This window comes from Ambystoma mexicanum, chromosome 11 (genome assembly GCF_040938575.1).
Source record: "Ambystoma mexicanum isolate Mex_15411 chromosome 11, UKY_AmexF1_1, whole genome shotgun sequence".
NCBI classification, from domain to species: Eukaryota; Metazoa; Chordata; class Amphibia; order Caudata; family Ambystomatidae; genus Ambystoma; species Ambystoma mexicanum.
Window position 1 is genome coordinate 1,485,088,579 of NC_090934.1, and position 20,547 is coordinate 1,485,109,125.

The 20,547-nt window shown below is 50.5% G+C and overlaps 1 protein-coding gene across 5 annotated transcripts in view; it reads left to right on the forward strand.

Annotated features, from left to right (window-relative positions):
• LOC138504626 (aminopeptidase N-like) overlaps nt 1-20,547 on the forward strand; it is a 554,696-nt gene that overhangs the window by 441,318 nt on the left and 92,831 nt on the right. For all 5 annotated transcript variants that reach the window (XR_011279874.1, XM_069625220.1, XM_069625223.1 and 2 more), the window contains 3 exons: nt 1,629-1,776; nt 10,416-10,507; nt 16,380-16,490. Coding sequence is in view for 4 of the 5 variants with exons in the window: in XM_069625220.1 (XP_069481321.1) it covers nt 1,629-1,776; nt 10,416-10,507; nt 16,380-16,490 (351 nt within the window). In the remaining variant the exon portion in view is untranslated. The remainder of the gene's footprint in view (nt 1-1,628; nt 1,777-10,415; nt 10,508-16,379; nt 16,491-20,547) is intronic.

The following is a 20,547-nucleotide window of genomic DNA, read 5'->3' on the forward strand; positions in this document are numbered from 1 at the left end:
ATATTCAATTCCATAAAGTTTAAAAACACAATACAATATCCCACTTCTTGATATTTTTTAAAAAGATATAATTCAAGATAAAGGGTAAAGGATGATTCTAGTAGTTTATATTTTCGGTCCATTTGCACAGATCCGTGTGACCCGGCAATGGTTATATACCATTCCTTCCTGTTCATGGGGCCTGATTCATGGAACGCTTTCCTGTAGGATTGCGCCATCATAAAACACGTCCATGAATCAGACCCCTTACGTCTACCTGACGTCATTTAATGACCTGAGAACAGCTCTTGTGTCTTGATTATATGGGATTGCGCCATCATAACACACTTCATGAATCAGGCCCCTTGCGTCTACCTGACGTCATTTAATGAACTGAGAACAGCTCCTTTGTCTTGATTATAAAGCCATCTCGTGCCACCACAGGAGAGGGAGGCGAGCACACACAGGCAAGGGTGCACTGCAGGAGCTGAAACTCTGAATGCACGCTCATTAGTGCATGAGAGTAAGGCGATCTACGCGCGCCAGTCAGAAAGCAGAGCCCAAAACCAATTGCTGAGAATAAAACAAGATACAAAATGTAACGTTAAATTCCAGCACAAACAAAAAGTAAAATGCCATTTTCCTTACGCTTCATTTCGCCTCCTTTCTTCCTTTCCACCATAAAAATGCTCCAGCTTTTGCACCAGCATGGATTTTCATCCCCGTGCAAATACTGGAGATCCCTATGGGATCCAGTAGCTTTATGCATCAGCATTAAGCTATGGGACCCATTAGGGATCCATTGTAAATGATACCTGCCATGCTTGGATGGCAGGCAGCATTTACAATTAAACTTAAACCCTGCTGCATGTCAGGCAAGGTTTAATTCGAATTGTGAATGCTGCTTGCCATGCATGCATGGCAAGAGGCGTGCACAATTCAAAGTAAACGCTGCCCAGCATGCGAGCATGCCAGGCAGCGTTTACTCACTTTTTATTCCACGATGGAGTGCAAACGTGCAGGGCAAAAGGCAGCATACGCGTGCACTGACTTCTCCCCTGCCCATAGGAACTCTGCCGTGCAAATGATGACAATGTGGCCGCAGGGAGTTGTTTAGCTTGCCGTGCTAACGTACCGGCTGCCGGCCGTCTTATTACGCTTTGGAGCAATATGAGCTCCTTTGCAGTTGCTGCTATGGACTGGTTTCGTCTTGGGCCGCGCAGTTGTGGGCCTGATGCTCTTGTGCGCATCAGCTCTAACTAGGACGATGATGACCTGCCGTACATGTTCTGCCCCAGACTCCCTCGCTCTCTCTACACGGCGTCAGCAAGTGCACAAAGGCCGTCCCAAGGCACATTATCCTCAGTTACAGGGGAGCAACGCAGCGCAAGTTATGTCAATTCTGCCGCATGTGCAGCGCACTTGATAAATAACACACACACACACACACACACACACACTTAAGTGTGAAGACGTTTCTGAATATCGCCCATGCCAGCAGTGAATAAGCTACACATCCATACAGGATGCCTTTGAAATGACCGGTGCAATCCGTTTCCAGTGTCCCATATCGGCTGTGTTTGATTGCCAAAACCACACTGCTTGGGCAAGTTAAGTGAATGCTACGATTAAACTTCCTTTTTTTTTAGGGCTAAATACATCCCAACAACCTCTGCCTTGGAGACCACCCGGTTCCTCACCAGTGAAACGCAGTACATGCCCTGGGAGGCCGCCTTGGGAAGCTTGGGTTACTTCACCCTAATGTTCGACCGCAGCGACGTCTACGGAGCCATGAAGGTAGGCGTCCCAGTTTCTCACGGCATTACCAACACCACAGAGGCATTGCCATTGGTTTCCATCAAATAGGAGAGTTCTCATTCCAGGGCACAAGGGCTTGGGGTTAAAATAAAAATGCAATGTTACCATGGTTATCTATTCAAATGTAACCTCAAAGGTCTCCAACACTGTTCCCGGTGCGAAACAATTACGCCATGTTTTCCGGATAAGAACTATGTAACTAACTCCTATTTAGGCCCACTGTGCACACATTTATTTTGGGTGGACATCATGAAACCATGGAGTGGATCTAGCTTCTCTGGACAGTGCTTATGGTCGTTGGTCGTTTGCTCTACTCCGACATACTCAGAGTAACTATGAGTATCAAGGGAGAGATGAACCTGGTTTGCTGTTGGCAGAATCTCTGCTGAGATTTCACGTGGTAGCGACTCTTTAAGCCCTTGCAGAAGTAGCCTGTGGCATGGTGGACGTCGCTCGATTCCCTAAGCCCTTGCAGAAGTAGCCTGTGGCATGGTGGACGTCGCTCGATTCTCTAAGTCCTTGCAGAAGTAGCCTGTGGCATGGTGGACGTCGCTCGATTCTCTAAGCCCTTGCAGAAGTAGCCTGTGGCATGGTGGACGTCGCTCGATTCCCTAAGCCCTTGCAGAAGTAGCCTGTGGCATGGTGGACGTCGCTCGATTCTCTAAGCCCTTGCAGAAGTAGCCTGTGGCATGGTGGACGTCGCTCGATTCCCTAAGCCCTTGCAGAAGTAGCCTGTGGCATGGTGGACGTCGCTCGATTCTCTAAGCCCTTGCAGAAGTAGCCTGTGGCATGGTGGACGTCGCTCGATTCTCTAAGCCCTTGCAGAAGTAGCCTGTGGCATGGTGGACGTCACTCGATTCTCTAAGTCCTTGCAGAAGTAGCCTGTGGCATGGTGGACGTCGCTCGATTCCCTAAGCCCTTGCAGAAGTAGCCTGTGGCATGGTGGACGTCGCTCGATTCCCTAAGCCCTTGCAGAAGTAGCCTGTGGCATGGTGGACGTCGCTCGATTCCCTAAGCCCTTGCAGAAGTAGCCTGTGGCATGGTGGACGTCGCTCGATTCCCTAAGCCCTTGCAGAAGTAGCCTGTGGCATGGTGGACGTCGCTCGATTCTCTAAGCCCTTGCAGAAGTAGCCTGTGGCATGGTGGACGTCGCTCGATTCCCTAAGCCCTTGCAGAAGTAGCCTGTGGCATGGTGGACGTCGCTCGATTCCCTAAGCCCTTGCAGAAGTAGCCTGTGGCATGGTGGACGTCGCTCGATTCTCTAAGCCCTTGCAGAAGTAGCCTGTGGCATGGTGGACGTCGCTCGATTCTCTAAGTCCTTGCAGAAGTAGCCTGTGGCATGGTGGACGTCGCTCGATTCCCTAAGCCCTTGCAGAAGTAGCCTGTGGCATGGTGGACGTCGCTCGATTCCCTAAGCCCTTGCAGAAGTAGCCTGTGGCATGGTGGACGTCGCTCGATTCCCTAAGCCCTTGCAGAAGTAGCCTGTGGCATGGTGGACGTCGCTCGATTCTCTAAGTCATTGCAGAAGTAGCCTGTGGCATGGTGGACGTCGCTCGATTCCCTAAGCCCTTGCAGAAGTAGCCTGTGGCATGGTGGACGTCGCTCGATTCTCTAAGTCCTTGCAGAAGTAGCCTGTGGCATGGTGGACGTCGCTCGATTCCCTAAGCCCTTGCAGAAGTAGCCTGTGGCATGGTGGACGTCGCTCGATTCCCTAAGCCATTGCAGAAGTAGCCTGTGGCATGGTGGACGTCGCTCGATTCCCTAAGCCCTTGCAGAAGTAGCCTGTGGCATGGTGGACGTCACTCGATTCTCTAAGTCCTTGCAGAAGTAGCCTGTGGCATGGTGGACGTCGCTCGATTCCCTAAGCCCTTGCAGAAGTAGCCTGTGGCATGGTGGACGTCGCTCGATTCTCTAAGTCATTGCAGAAGTAGCCTGTGGCATGGTGGACGTCGCTCGATTCCCTAAGCCCTTGCAGAAGTAGCCTGTGGCATGGTGGACGTCGCTCGATTCTCTAAGTCCTTGCAGAAGTAGCCTGTGGCATGGTGGACGTCGCTCGATTCTCTAAGCCCTTGCAGAAGTAGCCTGTGGCATGGTGGACTTCAGCTCTGCCGGTTTAGGGCCTCACCAGTGACCAAAAAACAAATGCTAAGGGTTGAAAGTCATAGAAAATAACATGTCCAGAGGGCCAGGTAGAGGACATGCTGACCCAAGGAACTTTAATATCACTTCCACGGATAGTTTTAATGACATGTGCGTGTCTGTTAATGTCTTGCACTCCTGGAACTTTTGTGTATGTGCTATAACTCCACTTTGCATCTCCTTCTGTTTTGTGTCTTCCCTCTCCATAAGACCTTTCTTTAATTGATCAGGAATCCCTTACCATTCCATGGTATGGTCGTCTTTAATAGATCAGGAACCCTTTACCATTCCATGGTATGGTCGTCTTTAATATATCAGGAACACCTTACTATTCCATGATATGGTCTTCTTTAATAGATCAGGAATCCCTTGTCCTTCTGTGGTATGGTCCTCCTGAATAGATCAGGAACCCCTTACCATTCTGTGGTATGGTGGTCTTTAATAGATCAAGAATCCCTTACCCTTCTATGGTATGGTCCTCTTTAATGTCGGTGGGAAATTTGAATTGCCTCTTGAGGTGGAAAGAAGCCTTATTTGCATATGGTCTTTTACCTTCTGTGATGACATAAGAGCCTAAAAACAATAGCCTTGCACAGAGCAATGGTAGTAGTTATGATTCATTCAACATGTTCCAGCCATCACAGTTCTACTTTGCTAATGTCACCGCAAGATCGGATCCCAAGCTTCCTGTGTCTTGAGGCCCAAGCTGCATCTCCCTGACAAGAGGCCAAATCATGGTGCGGGTTGCTTGATGTCTTGTGCAGAAGGGATGTAACCTAGCAATTTGGGCTGGACTGTCCCTTTTGGGGTTGGACCCCGCCAGATTTCCATATGGTCTTTCCCCATCTGTAATGGCAGAGCAGGCTGCACAACAATGGTTTCTAGGGTTACCCAGAGTGATGTGAATGGTTCTTCCAGCCATTGCCCTTAGTGAGTTAGTACGCAGCCCATCTAGGTGGACACCCTAGTGTGTTGAGTACTGAACTGGTGTAGTTAATTGACCACCCTGCAAGCACAGACTCCTTTAGTTCATGAAGACTGGACTAGCTATACTTATTTAGTCATTGTGATGCCTGCAGTGACTGGGATGGATTGACTTGCATGCCCGCTCAAAAGCCAAAATAACTCTCTTGAGTGCAAAAGCCATCCATCTAAAACCCCTCCCAGCAGAGCCACCACCGTAATTACAAATCCGAGATCCGAAAGGGCAAACTGTCCTATTACAATAAATGAATCCTGAACTGTCGCAACAGCAGCAAAGAACTCCACATGTTTATCTCAGAATTCGTGAAACGCTCCTGCACCACTCAATTTCTGAGGTTTGAACTGATGGCCGGGGAATTATTGATCCCTCTGCCAGAGTGAACTGCTGAAATTGTTGAAGGATAGAAAGACAGTGTTTAATGAAACCTGAGGATTGTTCTAAGAAACTGACCTGCCCAATGGGATTGGCACAGCATTTCAGCAGAGGTCACATATGAATTCCTGTGGAATGGCTTAATTAATCCTTTTGGTGGTCGGGCATAAAGCCTTCCCCGATGATACTTGCTCCTGTGCCACAACAGACCCTCAAGAGGTGGAGGAGCAGCGATCCACTACAAACCACATTTCTCCATCTGGCTGAATCCCTTCTAGTGAAACTCTCTCTACTGTCAACACTCACTCACAACTTCCTACTCATATATAGACCACACGGAAATGACAGATATTTTGCCAACAATCTCTGTGACTCGCTAGCTACCATTCAGATAAACCACCCAACACTCACACTACTCTAGGATTTCAATATCTGGCTTGATGTGCCAAGCAACTCCATGACCTAATGCCTGGTCGACAGTCTAGAGGCTCTCAACCTCTCCTGACATACCACAGGTCCAACCCAATCTCTAGGTCACACCCTAGATGCAATCTTCTGCCCCCATGACATCGTCTCTGTATTTAGTCCCATATCGCTCATCTGGACTGACCACTCAGCAATTAATTTCTCTATCCACACCCCACCCCCTCCACCCAAGGCTCTTCCCACCCGCACACACAATCACAAATGCTAGAACAAAGTCAAGATTCTCCCTGACCTAGCTGAAGCCCAGCTACTCAGTCTCCCAGCACCGCTGACTATAAAATTCTTTGACTCCTGACTTAAGAAATCACTACTTCCTCTCACCCCCTCATGTCCCGCAGTCTCTCACAATGGACTGTCCCCAAATGGTTCACGCCCCACCTGAAGACCTTCAAAAGCCAAAATAACTCTCTTGAGTGCAAAAGCCATACATCTAAAAACCCCTCCCAGCAGAGCCACCACCGTAATTACAAATCCGAGATCCGAAAGGTCAAACTGTCCTATTACAATAAATGAATCCTGAACTGTCGCAACAGCAGCAAAGAACTCCACATGTTTATCTCAGAATTCGTGAAACGCTCCTGCAACTCTGCCCTGACCACGTCCACACAAATGCTCTACGACTCCCTCTCACTGCATTTCTACAACACATCACTAGACAAGGATGACACCCTTAATACCAGACTTTCTACCCTCACCCCCTGCCCCACATCTGCCCCGCCTGAATCCACTGCTCCGACCGCCGCATTGCCATCTTTCGACTCGTTCAAATGCATCTCGAAAGACAAGTTCCTTGATCTACTATCCGGCAGTAGAGATACTCCTCGAGAGACACCACCCCCTAGGAATCTGAGGCTCGGCACTCAAATGGATTGCCTCATTCTTCAAGAACAGGAAACAAATCACTTTCATCTCCCATTTCCTCTCAATCGCTCACACTGTGAACACTGGAGTGCCACAAGGTGCCTGCCTCTGTTCCCTCCTTTTCAACCTCTATCTGACCACTCTACCAGAGATCATCCATGCACATAACCTCATCTGCTACAACTACACTGACAATACCCAAGTGATACTGAGAATTCCTAAAGCAAGCTTCAACCCATGACCTGACCTTGAAGCTTGCCTCAGAGATATTGACCGATGGATCAAAAGAAACAACCTCCTTCTGAACCCTGATAAAATGGAGATCATGGTGAGCAGCAACACTGCATTCCTCCCGCAACAACTCCCATGGCCCCCCTCCCTTGGCGTCCCCCTCCCACTTCTGAAATAGTCAAAAACATTGGCTATAGACTCGGGCTTAACCCTTTCCCATCAGATCAATAATGTATCACAATCCTGTCACTACCACCTCAAGCTCCTTAGACACCTTTTCCCTTAACTCAGCTACCCCAACAGACTCCCCGCTATTATGTCCACTGTTATGTCAAGACTAGACTATGCCAACTCCTTACATCGGGGTACACCAGCATACCAATTTAACAAACTCCAAAGAGCCCAAAACGCGGCCGCCAGACTCCTTCTTGCACTAGGACATAGGGATCACATCTCCCCCGCTCTGCGCACCCTTCACTGCTGGCTCCTTTTTGGATGAAGGGCCACCTTCAAAATCCTATGCATTAACCACCAAGCTGTGCACAAGACCAGCCCAGCATACCAACATGAGAAGATTACACCCTTCCACCCATCACCCACCCTAAGGCCAAGCACTGTCCTCTTACTAATGATTCCTACCTCCAACTCAAGCAGGATTGGCAGGTCCGCCTACTCAACTTGGCCCCAACTCTGTGGAACTCATCCCTCCTCACATCCGACACACCCAGGACTACATGGCCTTCCGTAAAGCTCTAACAACCTGGCTCTTTCCGTAAACCATGATTCTGACCATCTAAGGCCGCCAATACTCACCAAAACTATAGAATGATCAGATCGATTGCATTAAATTGGAAAGTAATTACAGCCAGCCAACAAGTATCAGTAAAGATACTGAGGGAAGAGAACACAGAAACCGACCAATAAGACATTGCGTCAGATTTAGGAACTGTGAAGCCACAGTTGGCAGCCTTAGAGTCGTGCAGGCTCTAGGATATTCATTTCCTGACTCTCTGTTCCCGATACCACTAGACAGGCCTAGAAGCCTCTCGTGCCATCAAGAGGATCATACCCATTCACCCCTTCCTGCCTGATTACATACCCATGAAACAAACCCTCCCAAGGCACTTAATAAGCGTGTTCTACATTGCCTCTGTCCACCTTGCTCTTAAGCACCGCAGCCTTGGTAGGACTACAGTGCTGCAAGCTACATCCTGACCATTAACTGTATCCCACCAAGTCATACCTGTAACTCACCGTAATTCACAAACACGGGACTGGGAAATTGACACATAGAGACACATATCACTGAGCCTAACAATAATGACCGTCTGACCATCCAACTCATAAGATACTCCGGTGCGACCTAGGAATCTATCCCAAAGTACCGCTACCTCAACACATGAGGATGATCACTACCAGCTCATCCAGACTCAGAAAATAACCTAGAACAGTGGGCTGCAAAGAGTATATCATCCACACCAAACACTCACCTCTCCTACCGCTATGCTCACTCTCCACTTTACACCAACAACCAACAGAATGCAGCTATACCCCTCAAACAATTTTGGCCTAGCTGCACACAAACAAACAATTCTCCATGAACACCTCAACAACCTATGAGAACGCAGCTATACCCCACAAAAGAATCGGCCTAGTTGCACGCATAAAAGTTCCACACAGGCCTAATGCCGCCAGAATGCAGTCTCGGAGAACAACCACCTGACTGCACACATTCGACTGATCTCTCACTACCAACGCACCTAGTGTTAGTATGCAGCCACCATCATGCAAATCACACTGGCTGCACACATATCGAGTGCACCCAAGCACTGTATTCTATCCTACTCCCTCGATTGGCCTGGACTGCGGTCCCCAAGGGCGTTCAACCCAGAAGCACTTTGAGATCCTACCAATGATATATAGGGTGCTATACAAACGCCAAATAACAATAACATCGCCATACGTTACCTCATAACATTTCTGAATTTTCCTCAAAACATCAATCACAGTCTATTAAAACACTTCAGGTTTTTAACTACTTTTATCAGAGTCTTTAATGCCTGGAGTACATGAGTGCCCTTTGCAGTCAGTAAAGTCCTAGGAGGACAGAAGAAATAATATGTTGAATTTGTCAGGTCTGTTTGGGAGTTCAAGGCTCCTGTCTAACGAACAGCAGTCATCATCCACAAATGCACTCAGTGCCTGAAAGATGCACGCGGGATGATGACTCAAAAAGGGTCTTCATTCCAAAATCTTCCAGAGACTTCCGAGGAGCCTCAGTGTGCTAAAATAGATGTTCATGTTTGCTATGAAAAACATCAGGCTTCAAATGGTCGGTGGGAAACTGTGTTTGCGGCTGAGCCCTAAAAAGCTACTTCCCCACCAATGTTCTTAAACTCCAAGAACATGATGTTGTATGAACATCTGTATACATTGGCATTCTTGCAGGCAAGCAGAGGCCTATGTTAGAATCAAGGCACAGGCCCCATGCCCCTGAAAAGCAATTATATCATAACAACTGGCGTGCAGTGAAGGAGAGGCTTGATTTTACTGGCATGTATCAATCAGTCAGCCCCTAGCTATCCTGTGGATACAATTAAACTGTATGCACTATTGTGTCAGCTACGTTCTTGTGATAAGCTGTTGTTGCGGATCCCTCCTTCTAAATATTTCTTTAGGGTCGACCGAAGATTTGGGGTATATGGTTCAAAGTTGTGGAACAAGCTCCCAATCAAAATGTTAGCATTAAAAACACTTACTGCCTTTCGGAAAGCTCTGAAGACCTATTTATTTGTTTTTAAGTTTGGGAAACCAGGTAATGTCGACAGCTAGTCTGGGTATCAGTGCAGTGGAATTTGGTAGGACTTCTGTATGAGACGTCTGATCTCTTAGCGGATCCCCTTCCTGTTCCAGCTGTGCCCAGATACGATTGAGTTCATCAGGTGCACGTTATAAATGATTCAATTCAACTAACTGCCCCCTGCGCCACAATCCAAGCTACATACCTGGCAATACTATTCACAAGAGCAGACACTTATTGAAAGTTATGCAATTTTAATTATTGTACAAAAAGGCCAAACCGCCGACACATGTTTCAGCCCTATTTAAAGGGTCTTCTTCAGGGCTTCCAAATTCACATTTCTATGGATTGTGTTTATGTATATCAAAATGAGCAGTCCCATATAGGATTCACTTACAAAAATCTTTTTCTATATCTTGTGTTATTCACAATCTCACAACTCTTGTATGATGAATATACTGCTTTAAGTTTAGTCTGAGATATATATATATAGAGAGAGCTGTTCTGATACAACCAATCCCCCGAATTTGCAGGTACTTGTTGATGGCATGGTCCGCGTGTGAAAGATGTTTGGACAGCCATATAGTATATGGGTGTCGCCGTGTCTTATACATTCGTGCTCTTGGTTTCCAGTCTAGAATTGCTTATGCATAAGTTCCTTGCTATTCTTGTCAACTTACGCAGTTTCACGAAATTTGGCATTTTATCTCATTTTGAAGATTAACACTTTGTTTCCTTAAATAGCAATATCTGAAAAAACAAGTCACGCCGTTATTCCAGTACTTTAAAGGTGTCACGAGGAACTGGACCGTCCTTCCAGATGGCCTAATGGATCAGTAAGTTCCCAGAATGCACTGCGTCTTATCTTTCATTAATGATCCACTGAGTGGGTGTCTTTTCCTGTAGGATCTCCAGTCTGGTCAAATGTGAAATACATTTTGCACGGAAAGAGGAGACCAACGGCTTAATTAAGCTCACTTAATCATGCCACGATGTAAGTTGTGTGTAGTGTGTACTTCATCTGACATGATGCTTGTGTGTAGTGTGTACTTCATCTGACACGATGTATCCTAATTATCCCAGACGTTGTGAAACATTTCAAGTGTCGCAAAAGCACTAAGTGATGTTAGACAGTTTATATCATTCCATCCGTAGGTCAGGGCAGGGCCATAATGTATCATACTGTTGCTGTCAGATGCTGGCCACTGATGGGAAATGCCTAGGTGCTGCTCGTGTCACATGACAGTCCCAAACACCTTACGCCAGGTGCTGCAGTACGATGATCAGGTGCTTTCCTGTATGCCAGGTGAAGCCATCAGACTGCCTGGAACTCCCATGTGTGTATATATTCACATGTTATGCAGAGAGGCATTTGGAGAAGTAAAGGATGGCATTACCCACTTTAACATGTAATGTTAAGAGAATGTTCCTGTTCACTGTCTGCTGAGTGCTGGCACTTTCATCAGAGCTGCATCAGGGCGCAAGGACTCCGCTTTAAATGCCACCTGCAGAGTGGCGAACTTTCACTAGGCAACCAAGAAGCCCATGTAACCCTGCAGTGGTGGCCCAATGCCTTATGGGAAAGCAGCGGTGTCTTCCAGTATTGTCATGCAGAGTGTCCCCTGTCAGTACACTTCACACCAGCATCTCCTGCCTGAAGGGTGTGGTGAAATGACCTCTTTTTCTACTGGTGTACAGGGATGAGTAGTGGCTAAGCCGTCTAGTCAGCTTCACGCTACCACCATCTAGTCAGCTGCATGCTACCACCGTCTAGTCAACTGCACGCTACCACTGTCTAGTCAGCTGCACACACCCACTGTCTAGTCAGCTTCACGCTACCACCGTCTGGTCAGCTGCACGCTACCACTGTCTAGTCAGCTGCACGCTACCACTGTCTAGTCAGCTTTACGCTACCACCATCTAGTCAGCTGCACGCTACGACTGTCTAGTCAGCTTCACGCTACCACCATCTAGTCAGCTGCACGCTACCACCATCTAGTCAGCTTCACGCTACCACCGTCAAGTCAGCGGCAAGCTACCACCGTCTAGTCAGCTTCCCGCTACCACCATCTAGTTAGCTGCACGCTACCACCATCTAGTCAGCTGTATGCTACCACTGTCTAGTCAGCTGCACGCTACCACTGTCTAGTCAGCTTCCCACTACCACCGTCTAGTCAGCTGCACGCTACCACTGTCTAGTCAGCTTCCCACTACCACTGTCTAGTCAGCTGCACGCTACCACTGTCTAGTCAGCTTCACGCTTCCACCGTCTAGTCAGCTGTACACGCCACTGTCTAGTCAGATGCACGCTACCACTGTCTAGTCAGGTTCCCACTACCAAAGACTAGTCAGCTGTACACGCCCACTGTCTAGTCAGCTTCACGCTTCCACCGTCTAGTCAGCTGTACACGCCCACTGTCTAGTCAGCTTCACGCTTCCACCGTCTAGTCAGCTGTACACGCCCACTGTCTAGTCAGCTTCCCACTACCACCGTCTAGTTAGCTGCACGCTACCACCGTCTAGTCAGCTGTACGCTACCACTGTCTAGTCAGCTGTACGCTACCACTGTCTAGTCAGCTTCACACTTCCACCGTCTAGTCAGCTGTACACGCCCACTGTCTAGTCAGCTTCCCACTACCACCGTCTATTCAGCTGTACGCTACCACTGTCTAGTCAGCTTCCCACTACCACTGTCTAGTCAGCTGTACGCTACCACTGTCTAGTCAGCTTCCCACTACCACCGTCTAGTCAGCTGTACACGCCCACTGTCTAGTCAGCTTCCCACTACCACCGTCTAGTCAGCTGTACACGCCCACTGTCTAGTCAGCTTCCCACTACCACCATCTAGTCAGCTGTACACGCCCACCGTCTAGTCAGCTGTAGGCTACCACTGTCCAGTCAGCTTCCCACTACCACCATCTAGTCAGCTTCCCGCTACCACCGTCTAGTTAGCTGCACGCTACCACCGTCTAGTCAGCTGTACGCTACCACTGTCTAGTCAGCTTCACGCTTCCACCGTCTAGTCAGCTGCACGCTACCACCGTCTAGTTAGCTGCACGCTACCACCGTCTAGTCAGCTGTACGCTACCACTGTCTAGTCAGCTGCACGCTACCACTGTCTAGTCAGCTTCCCGCTACCACTGTCTAGTTAGCTGCACGCTACCACCGTCTAGTCAGCTGTACGCTACCACTGTCTAGTCAGCTTCCCACTACCACCGTCTAGTCAGCTGTACACGCCCACTGTCTAGTCAGCTTCCCACTACCACCGTCTAGTTAGCTGCACGCTACCACCGTCTAGTCAGCTGTACGCTACCACTGTCTAGTCAGCTGCACGCTACCACTGTCTAGTCAGCTTCCCGCTACCACTGTCTAGTTAGCTGCATGCTACCACCGTCTAGTCAGCTGTACGCTACCACTGTCTAGTCAGCTTCCCACTACCACTGTCTAGTCAGCTGTACACGCCCACCGTCTAGTCAGCTGTACGCTACCACCGTCTAGTCAGCTTCCCGCTACCACTGTCTAGTTAGCTTCATGCTACCACCATCTAGTCAGCTGCATGCTACCACCGTCTAGTCAGCTGCACGCTACCACTGTCTAGTCAGCTGCACACACCCACTGTCTAGTCAGCTTCACGCTACCACCGTCTAGTCAGCTGCACGCTACCACTGTCTAGTCAGCTGCACGCTACCACTGTCTAGTCAGCTTTACGCTACCACCATCTAGTCAGCTGCACGCTACGACTGTCTAGTCAGCTTCACGCTACCACCATCTAGTCAGCTGCACGCTACCACCATCTAGTCAGCTTCACGCTACCACCGTCAAGTCAGCGTCACGCTACCACCGTCTAGTCAGCTTCCCGCTACCACCATCTAGTTAGCTGCACGCTACCACCGTCTAGTCAGCTGTATGCTACCACTGTCTAGTCAGCTGCACGCTACCACTGTCTAGGCAGCTTCCCACTACCACTGTCTAGTCAGCTGTATGCTACCACTGTCTAGTCAGCTTCCCACTACCACCGTCTAGTCAGCTGTACACGCCCACTGTCTAGTCAGCTTCCCACTACCACTGTCTAGTCAGCTGTACACGCCCACTGTCTAGTCAGCTTCCCACTACCACCGTCTAGTCAGCTTCCTGCTACCACCGTTTAGTTAGCTGCAGGCTACCACGATCTAGTCAGCTGTACGCTACCACTGTGTAGTCAGCTTCACGCTTCCACCGTCTAGTCAGCTGCACAATACCACCGTCTAGTTAGCTGCACGCTACCACCGTCTAGTCAGCTGTACGCTACCACTGTCTAGTCAGCTGCACGCTACCACTGTCTAGTCAGCTTCCCTCTACCACTGTCTAGTTAGCTGCACGCTACCACCGTCTAGTCAGCTGTACGCTACCACTGTCTAGTCAGCTTCCCACTACCACCGTCTAGTCAGCTGTACACGCCCACTGTCTAGTCAGCTTCCCGCTACCACTGTCTAGTAAGCTGCATGCTACCACCGTCTAGTCAGCTGTACGCTACCACTGTCTAGTCAGCTGCACGCTACCACTGTCTAGTCAGCTTCCCACTACCACTGTCTAGTTAGCTGCACGCTACCACCGTCTAGTCAGCTGTACGCTACGACTGTCTAGTCAGCTTCCCACTACCACCGTCTAGTCAGCTGTACACGCCTACCGTCTAGTCAGCTGTAGGCTACCACTGTCCAGTCAGCTTCCCACTACCACCATCTAGTCAGCTTCCCGCTACCACCGTCTAGTTAGCTGCACGCTACCACCGTCTAGTCAGCTGTACGCTACCACTGTCTAGTCAGCTTCACGCTTCCACCGTCTAGTCAGCTGCACGCTACCACCGTCTAGTTAGCTGCACGCTACCACCGTCTAGTCAGCTGTACGCTACCACTGTCTAGTCAGCTGCACGCTACCACTGTCTAGTCAGCTTCCCGCTACCACTGTCTAGTTAGCTGCACGCTACCACCGTCTAGTCAGCTGTACGCTACGACTGTCTAGTCAGCTTCCCACTACCACCGTCTAGTCAGCTGTACACGCCCACTGTCTAGTCAGCTTCCCACTACCACCGTCTAGTTAGCTGCACGCTACCACCGTCTAGTCAGCTGTGCGCTACCACTGTCTAGTCAGCTGCACGCTACCACTGTCTAGTCAGCTTCCCGCTACCACTGTCTAGTTAGCTGCATGCTACCACCGTCTAGTCAGCTGTACGCTACCACTGTCTAGTCAGCTTCCCACTACCACTGTCTAGTCAGCTGTACACGCCCACCGTCTAGTCAGCTGTACGCTACCACCGTCTAGTCAGCTTCCCGCTACCACTGTCTAGTTAGCTGCATGCTACCACCGTCTAGTCAGCTGCACGCTACCACTGTCTAGTCAGCTTCCCACTACCACTGTCTAGTTAGCTGCACGCTACCACCGTCTAGTCATCTGTACGCTACCACTGTCTAGTCAGCTTCCCACTACCACCGTCTAGTCAGCTGTACGCTACCACTATCCAGTCAGCTTCCCACTACCACCATCTAGTCAGCTTCCCGCTACCACCGTCTAGTTAGCTGCACGCTACCACCGTCTAGTCAGCTGTACGCTACCACTGTCTAGTCAGCTTCACGCTTCCACCGTCTAGTCAGCTGCACGCTACCACCGTCTAGTTAGCTGCACGCTACCAACGTCTAGTCAGCTGTACGCTACCACTGTCTAGTCAGCTGCACGCTACCACTGTCTAGTCAGCTTCCCGCTACCACTGTCTAGTTAGCTGCACGCTACCACCGTCTAGTCAGCTGTACGCTACCACTGTCTAGTCAGCTTCCCACTACCACCGTCTAGTCAGCTGTACACGCCCACTGTCTAGTCAGCTTCCCACTACCACCGTCTAGTTAGCTGCACGCTACCACCGTCTAGTCAGCTGTACGCTACCACTGTCTAGTCAGCTGCACGCTACCACTGTCTAGTCAGCTTCCCGCTACCACTGTCTAGTTAGCTGCATGCTACCACCGTCTAGTCAGCTGTACGCTACCACTGTCTAGTCAGCTTCCCACTACCACTGTCTAGTCAGCTGTACACGCCCACCGTCTAGTCAGCTGTACGCTACCAGTGTCTAGTCAGCTTCCCACTACCACTGTCTAGTCAGCTGTACACGCCCACCATCTAGTCAGCTGTACGCTACCACCGTCTAGTCAGCTGTACGCTACCACTGTCTAGTCAGCTTCACGCTACCACTAAACCAGCTGGGACCCCAGTGATAGAGGCAAAGCATACCGAGCCGATGGGTTTGCCTTTTGAGCCTTTTGTCGGCCAGGGGCAGGCTGCACCCTCAGCAGAGGTGTGAGCTTACACAGTTGCATAACACGCAGCAGCTGCCTGTCTTATCCCAGGATACCTACAAGAAGGTCACAGACAAATAATCAGGCGCATGTGGTGGCGTTTCTTGACATGGGTCCTTAGTGTAAGATTTCGCTGGATTTCTTGTACACACTTTTTATGCTGTACGTTTAGGACAGTTAACACATATGACGTGTCTTTCCTAGTTTCCACCCACGTGGACATGCTAGGGAAACCTCAGGGAAATTGACATCTTCTGTAATTAGGCTTTTAAATAACAGATAGATCTGGGCATGGGGTGACGTCATGGAAATGTAAAGAAGTGTTGGCTTGTGCTCGCTTCCTCCTGCCACCTATGGCCGCTCTAACTGCCCGCCTCTCCGTCTGCAGGTACAACGAGATGAACGCCATCAACACCGCCTGCTCCATGGGAATCCCAGAGTGCTGGGCGCTGGCTTCGGGGCTCTACAGCAGGTGGATGGAGGACCCCATCAACAATGCGTAAGTGGTGCCCACCCGGGACATGGATTCCATCTAACCTCAACCAATTCCAGCTTCTCCAGAAATATGGATCAGCTGCTGCCCTCAGGACACCTGCCACTTCTGTGGAAGGTCAGCAAAGCAGGGCTGCCCGAAAGCTGCTATTAACTGGTTCCTGGGCCACACCTGGACGGGGCGGTAAATGAGGGGGAAATAACCGGACCCATACATCAGAGCGACATACTCATGCTATTTCACCCTCATTTTGAGAGTTCGCTGCATGGAGCTTGTGTGAAGGGCACACGACACAAGTGAATCCCAGGTTCCCAGTTTTTTCAGCTGGGCATGTAGCTTAATTGATGCAGCTTAATCGATGGAGCTCAATTGATGCAGCTTAATTGAACGTGATCTCAGCGTCGCGCGTGCGCGCGTCGGAGTGGTCCGCAATCACGCGCACCATAGCAACCATGTTGGATGCCATTGGCCATTCATTTTTGTGGACTGCGCCCAGAAGCACAGACAGTGCAGGGCCTCAGCCGACAAGGCCCACCCAAAAGCTGTAAATGCGCACTCAGCAGCACTGCGTGGGCATTTACAGATGTTAACGTCACTGCAGTGGTCCCGCTGCATGAGCCTCAGACCTCACTTGTTAGATAATCCTGGATTCGCCTCTGATTGCGCCTCTTTTTTCCAAGTATTATTAAAATCAGGCATAGTCTGAAAAAAACAGCCGCTCCGGGGTTGATGACGTGGCACTGGGATTAAGAAGGTTTTTCAGGAGCAGGTGATCAGCCGCAGTGGCTGCTCCGGGGTTGATGACGTGGCACTGGGATTAAAAAGGTTTTTCAGGAGCAGGTGATCAGCCGCAGTGGCTACTCCGGGGTTGATGACGTGGTACTGGGATTAAGAAGGTTTTTCAGGAGCAGGTGATCAGCCGCAGTGGCTACTCCGGGGTTGATGACGTGGTACTGGGATTAAGAAGGTTTTTCAGGAGCAGGTGATCAGCCGCAGTGGCTACTCCGGGGTTGATGACGTGGTACTGGGATTAAGAAGGTTTTTCAGGAGCAGGTGATCAGCCGCAGTGGCTGCTCCGGGGTTGATGACGTGGCACTGGGAATAAGAAGGTTTTTAAGGGGCAGGTGATCAGCCGCAGTGACTGCTCCGGGGTTGATGACGTGGCACTGGGATTAAGAAGGTTTTTCAGGAGCAGGTGATCAGCCGCAGTGGCTGCTCCGGGGTTGATGACGTGGCACTGGGATTAAGAAGGTTTTTCAGGAGCAGGTGATCAGCCGCAGTAGCTGCTCCGGGGTTGATGACGTGGCACTGGGAATAAGAAGATTTTTAAGGGGCAGGTGATCAGCCGCAGTGACTGCTCCGGGGTTGATGACGTGGCACTGGGATTAAGAAGGTTTTTCAGGAGCAGGCGATAAACCGCAGTGGCTGCTCTGGGGGTTGATGACGTGGCACTGGGATTAAGAAGGTTTTTCAGGAGCAGGTGTTCAGCCGCAGTGGCTGCTCCGGGGTTGATGACATGGCACTGGGCTTAAGAAGGTTTTTCAGGAGCAGGTGATCAGCTGCAGTGGCTGCTCCGGGGTTGATGACGTGGCATTGGGATTAAGAAGGTTTTTCAGGAGCAGGTGATCAGCCGCAGTGGCTGCTCCGGGGTTGATGACGTGGCACTGGGCTTAAGAAGGTTGTTCAGGAGCAGGTGATCAGCCGCAGTAGCTGCTCCGGGGTTGATGACGTGGCACTGGGCTTAAGAAGGTTTTTCAGGAGCAGGTGATCAGCCGCAGTAGCTGCTCCAGGGTTGATGACGTGGCACTGGGAATAAGAAGGTTTTTAAGGGGCAGGTGATCAGCTGCAGTGGCTGCTCCGGGGTTGATGACGTGGCACTGGGCTTAAGAAGGTTTTTCAGGAGCAGGTGATCAGCCGCAGTAGCTGCTCCGGGGTTGATGACATGGCACTGGGAATAAGAAGGTTTTTACAGGGGCAGGTGATCAGCCGCAGTGGCTGCTCCAGGGTTGATGACGTGGCACTGGGCTTAAGAAGGTTTTTCAGGAGCAGATGATCAGCCGCAGTGGCTGCTCCGGGGTTGATGACGTGGCACTGGGCTTAAGAAGGTTTTTCAGGAGCAGGTGATCAGCCGCAGTGGCTGCTCCGGGGTTGATGACGTGGCACTGGGCTTAAGAAGGTTTTTCAGGAGCAGGTGATCAGCCGCAGTGGCTGCTCCGGGGTTGATGACGTGGCACTGGGTTTAAGAAGGTTTTTCAGGAGCAGGTGATCAGCCGCAGTGGCTGCTCCGGGGTTGATGACGTGGCACTGGGATTAAGAAGGTTTTTCAGAAGCAGGTGATCAGCCGCAGTGGCTGCTCTGGGGTTGATGACGTGGCACTGGGCTTAAAAAGGTTTTTCAGGAGCAGGTGATCAGCCACAGTGGCTGCTCCAGGGTTGATGACGTGGCACTGGGTTTAAGAAGGTTTTTCAGGAGCAGGTGATCAGCTGCAGTGGCTGCTCCGGGGTTGATGACATGGCACTGGGCTTAAGAAGGTTTTTCAGGAGCAGGTGATCAGCTGCAGTGGCTGCTCCAGGGTTGATGACGTGGCACTGGGCTTAAGAAGGTTGTTAATGAGAGTGTGATCAGCCGCAGTAGCTACTCCGGGGGTTGATGACGTGGCACTGGGCATAAGAAGGTTTTTCAGGAGCAGGTGATCAGCTACAGTGGCTGCTCTGTGGTTGATGACGTGGCACTGGGTTTAAGAAGGTTTTTCAGGAGCAGGTGATCAGCTGCAGTGGCTGCTCCGGGGTTGATGACGTGGCACTGGGCTTAAAAAGGTTTTTCAGGAGCAGGTGATCAGCCGCAGTGGCTGCTCCGGGGTTGATGACGTGGTACTGGGATTAAGAAGGTTTTTCAGGAGCAGGTGAACAGCCGCAGTGGCTGCTCTGGGGTTGATGACGTGGCACTGGGCTTAAGAAGGTTTCTCAGGAACAGGTGTTCAGCCGCAGTGGCTGCTCCGGGGTTGATGACGTGGCACTGGGTTTAAGAAGGTTTTTCAGGAGCAGGTGATCAGCCGCAGTGGCTGCTCCGGGGTTGATGACGTGGCACTGGGATTAAGAAGGTTTTTCAGGAGCAGGTGATCAGCTGCAGTGGCTGCTCCGGGGTTGATGACGTGGCACTGGGCTTAAGAAGGTTTTTCAGGAGCAGGTGATCAGCCGCAGTAGCTGCTCCGGGGTTGATGACGTGGCACTGGGCTTAAGAAGGTTTTTCAGGAGCAGGTGATCAGCCGCAGTAGCTGCTCCGGGTTTGATGACGTGGCACTGGGAATAAGAAGGTTTTTAAGGGGCAGGTGATCAGCCGCAGTGGCTGCTCCGGGGTTGATGACGTGGCACTGGGCTTAAGAATGTTTTTCAGGAGCAGGTGATCAGCCGCAGTAGCTGCTCCGGGGTTGATGACGTGGCACTGGGAATAAGAAGGTTTTTACAGGGGCAGGTGATCAGCCGCAGTGGCTGCTCCAGGGTTGATGACGTGGCACTGGGCTTAAGAAGGTTTTTCAGGAGCAGATGATCAGCCGCAGTGGCTGCTCCGGGGTTGATGACGTGGCACTGGGCTTAAGAAGGTTTTTCAGGAGCAGGTGATCAGCTGCAGTGGCTGCTCCGGGGTTGATGACGTGGCACTGGGTTTAAGAAGGTTTTTCAGGAGCAGATGGTCAGCCGCAGTGGCTGCTCCGGGGTTGATGACGTGGCACTGGGCTTAAGAAGGTTTTTCAGGAGCAGGTGATCAGCCGCAGTGGCTGCTCCGGGGTTGATGACGTGGCACTGGGATTAAGAAGGTTTTTCAGAAGCAGGTGATCAGCTGCAGTGGCTGCTCCGGGGTTGATGACGTGGCACTGGGCTTAAAAAGGTTTTTCAGGAGCAGGTGATCAGCCGCAGTGGCTGCTCCGGGGTTGATGACGTGGCACTGGGTTTAAGAAGGTTTTTCAGGAGCAGGTGATCAGCCGCAGGGGCTGCTCCGGGGTTGATGACGTTGCACTGGGAATAAGAAGGTTTTTCAGGAGCAGGTGATCAGCCACAGTGGCTGCTCC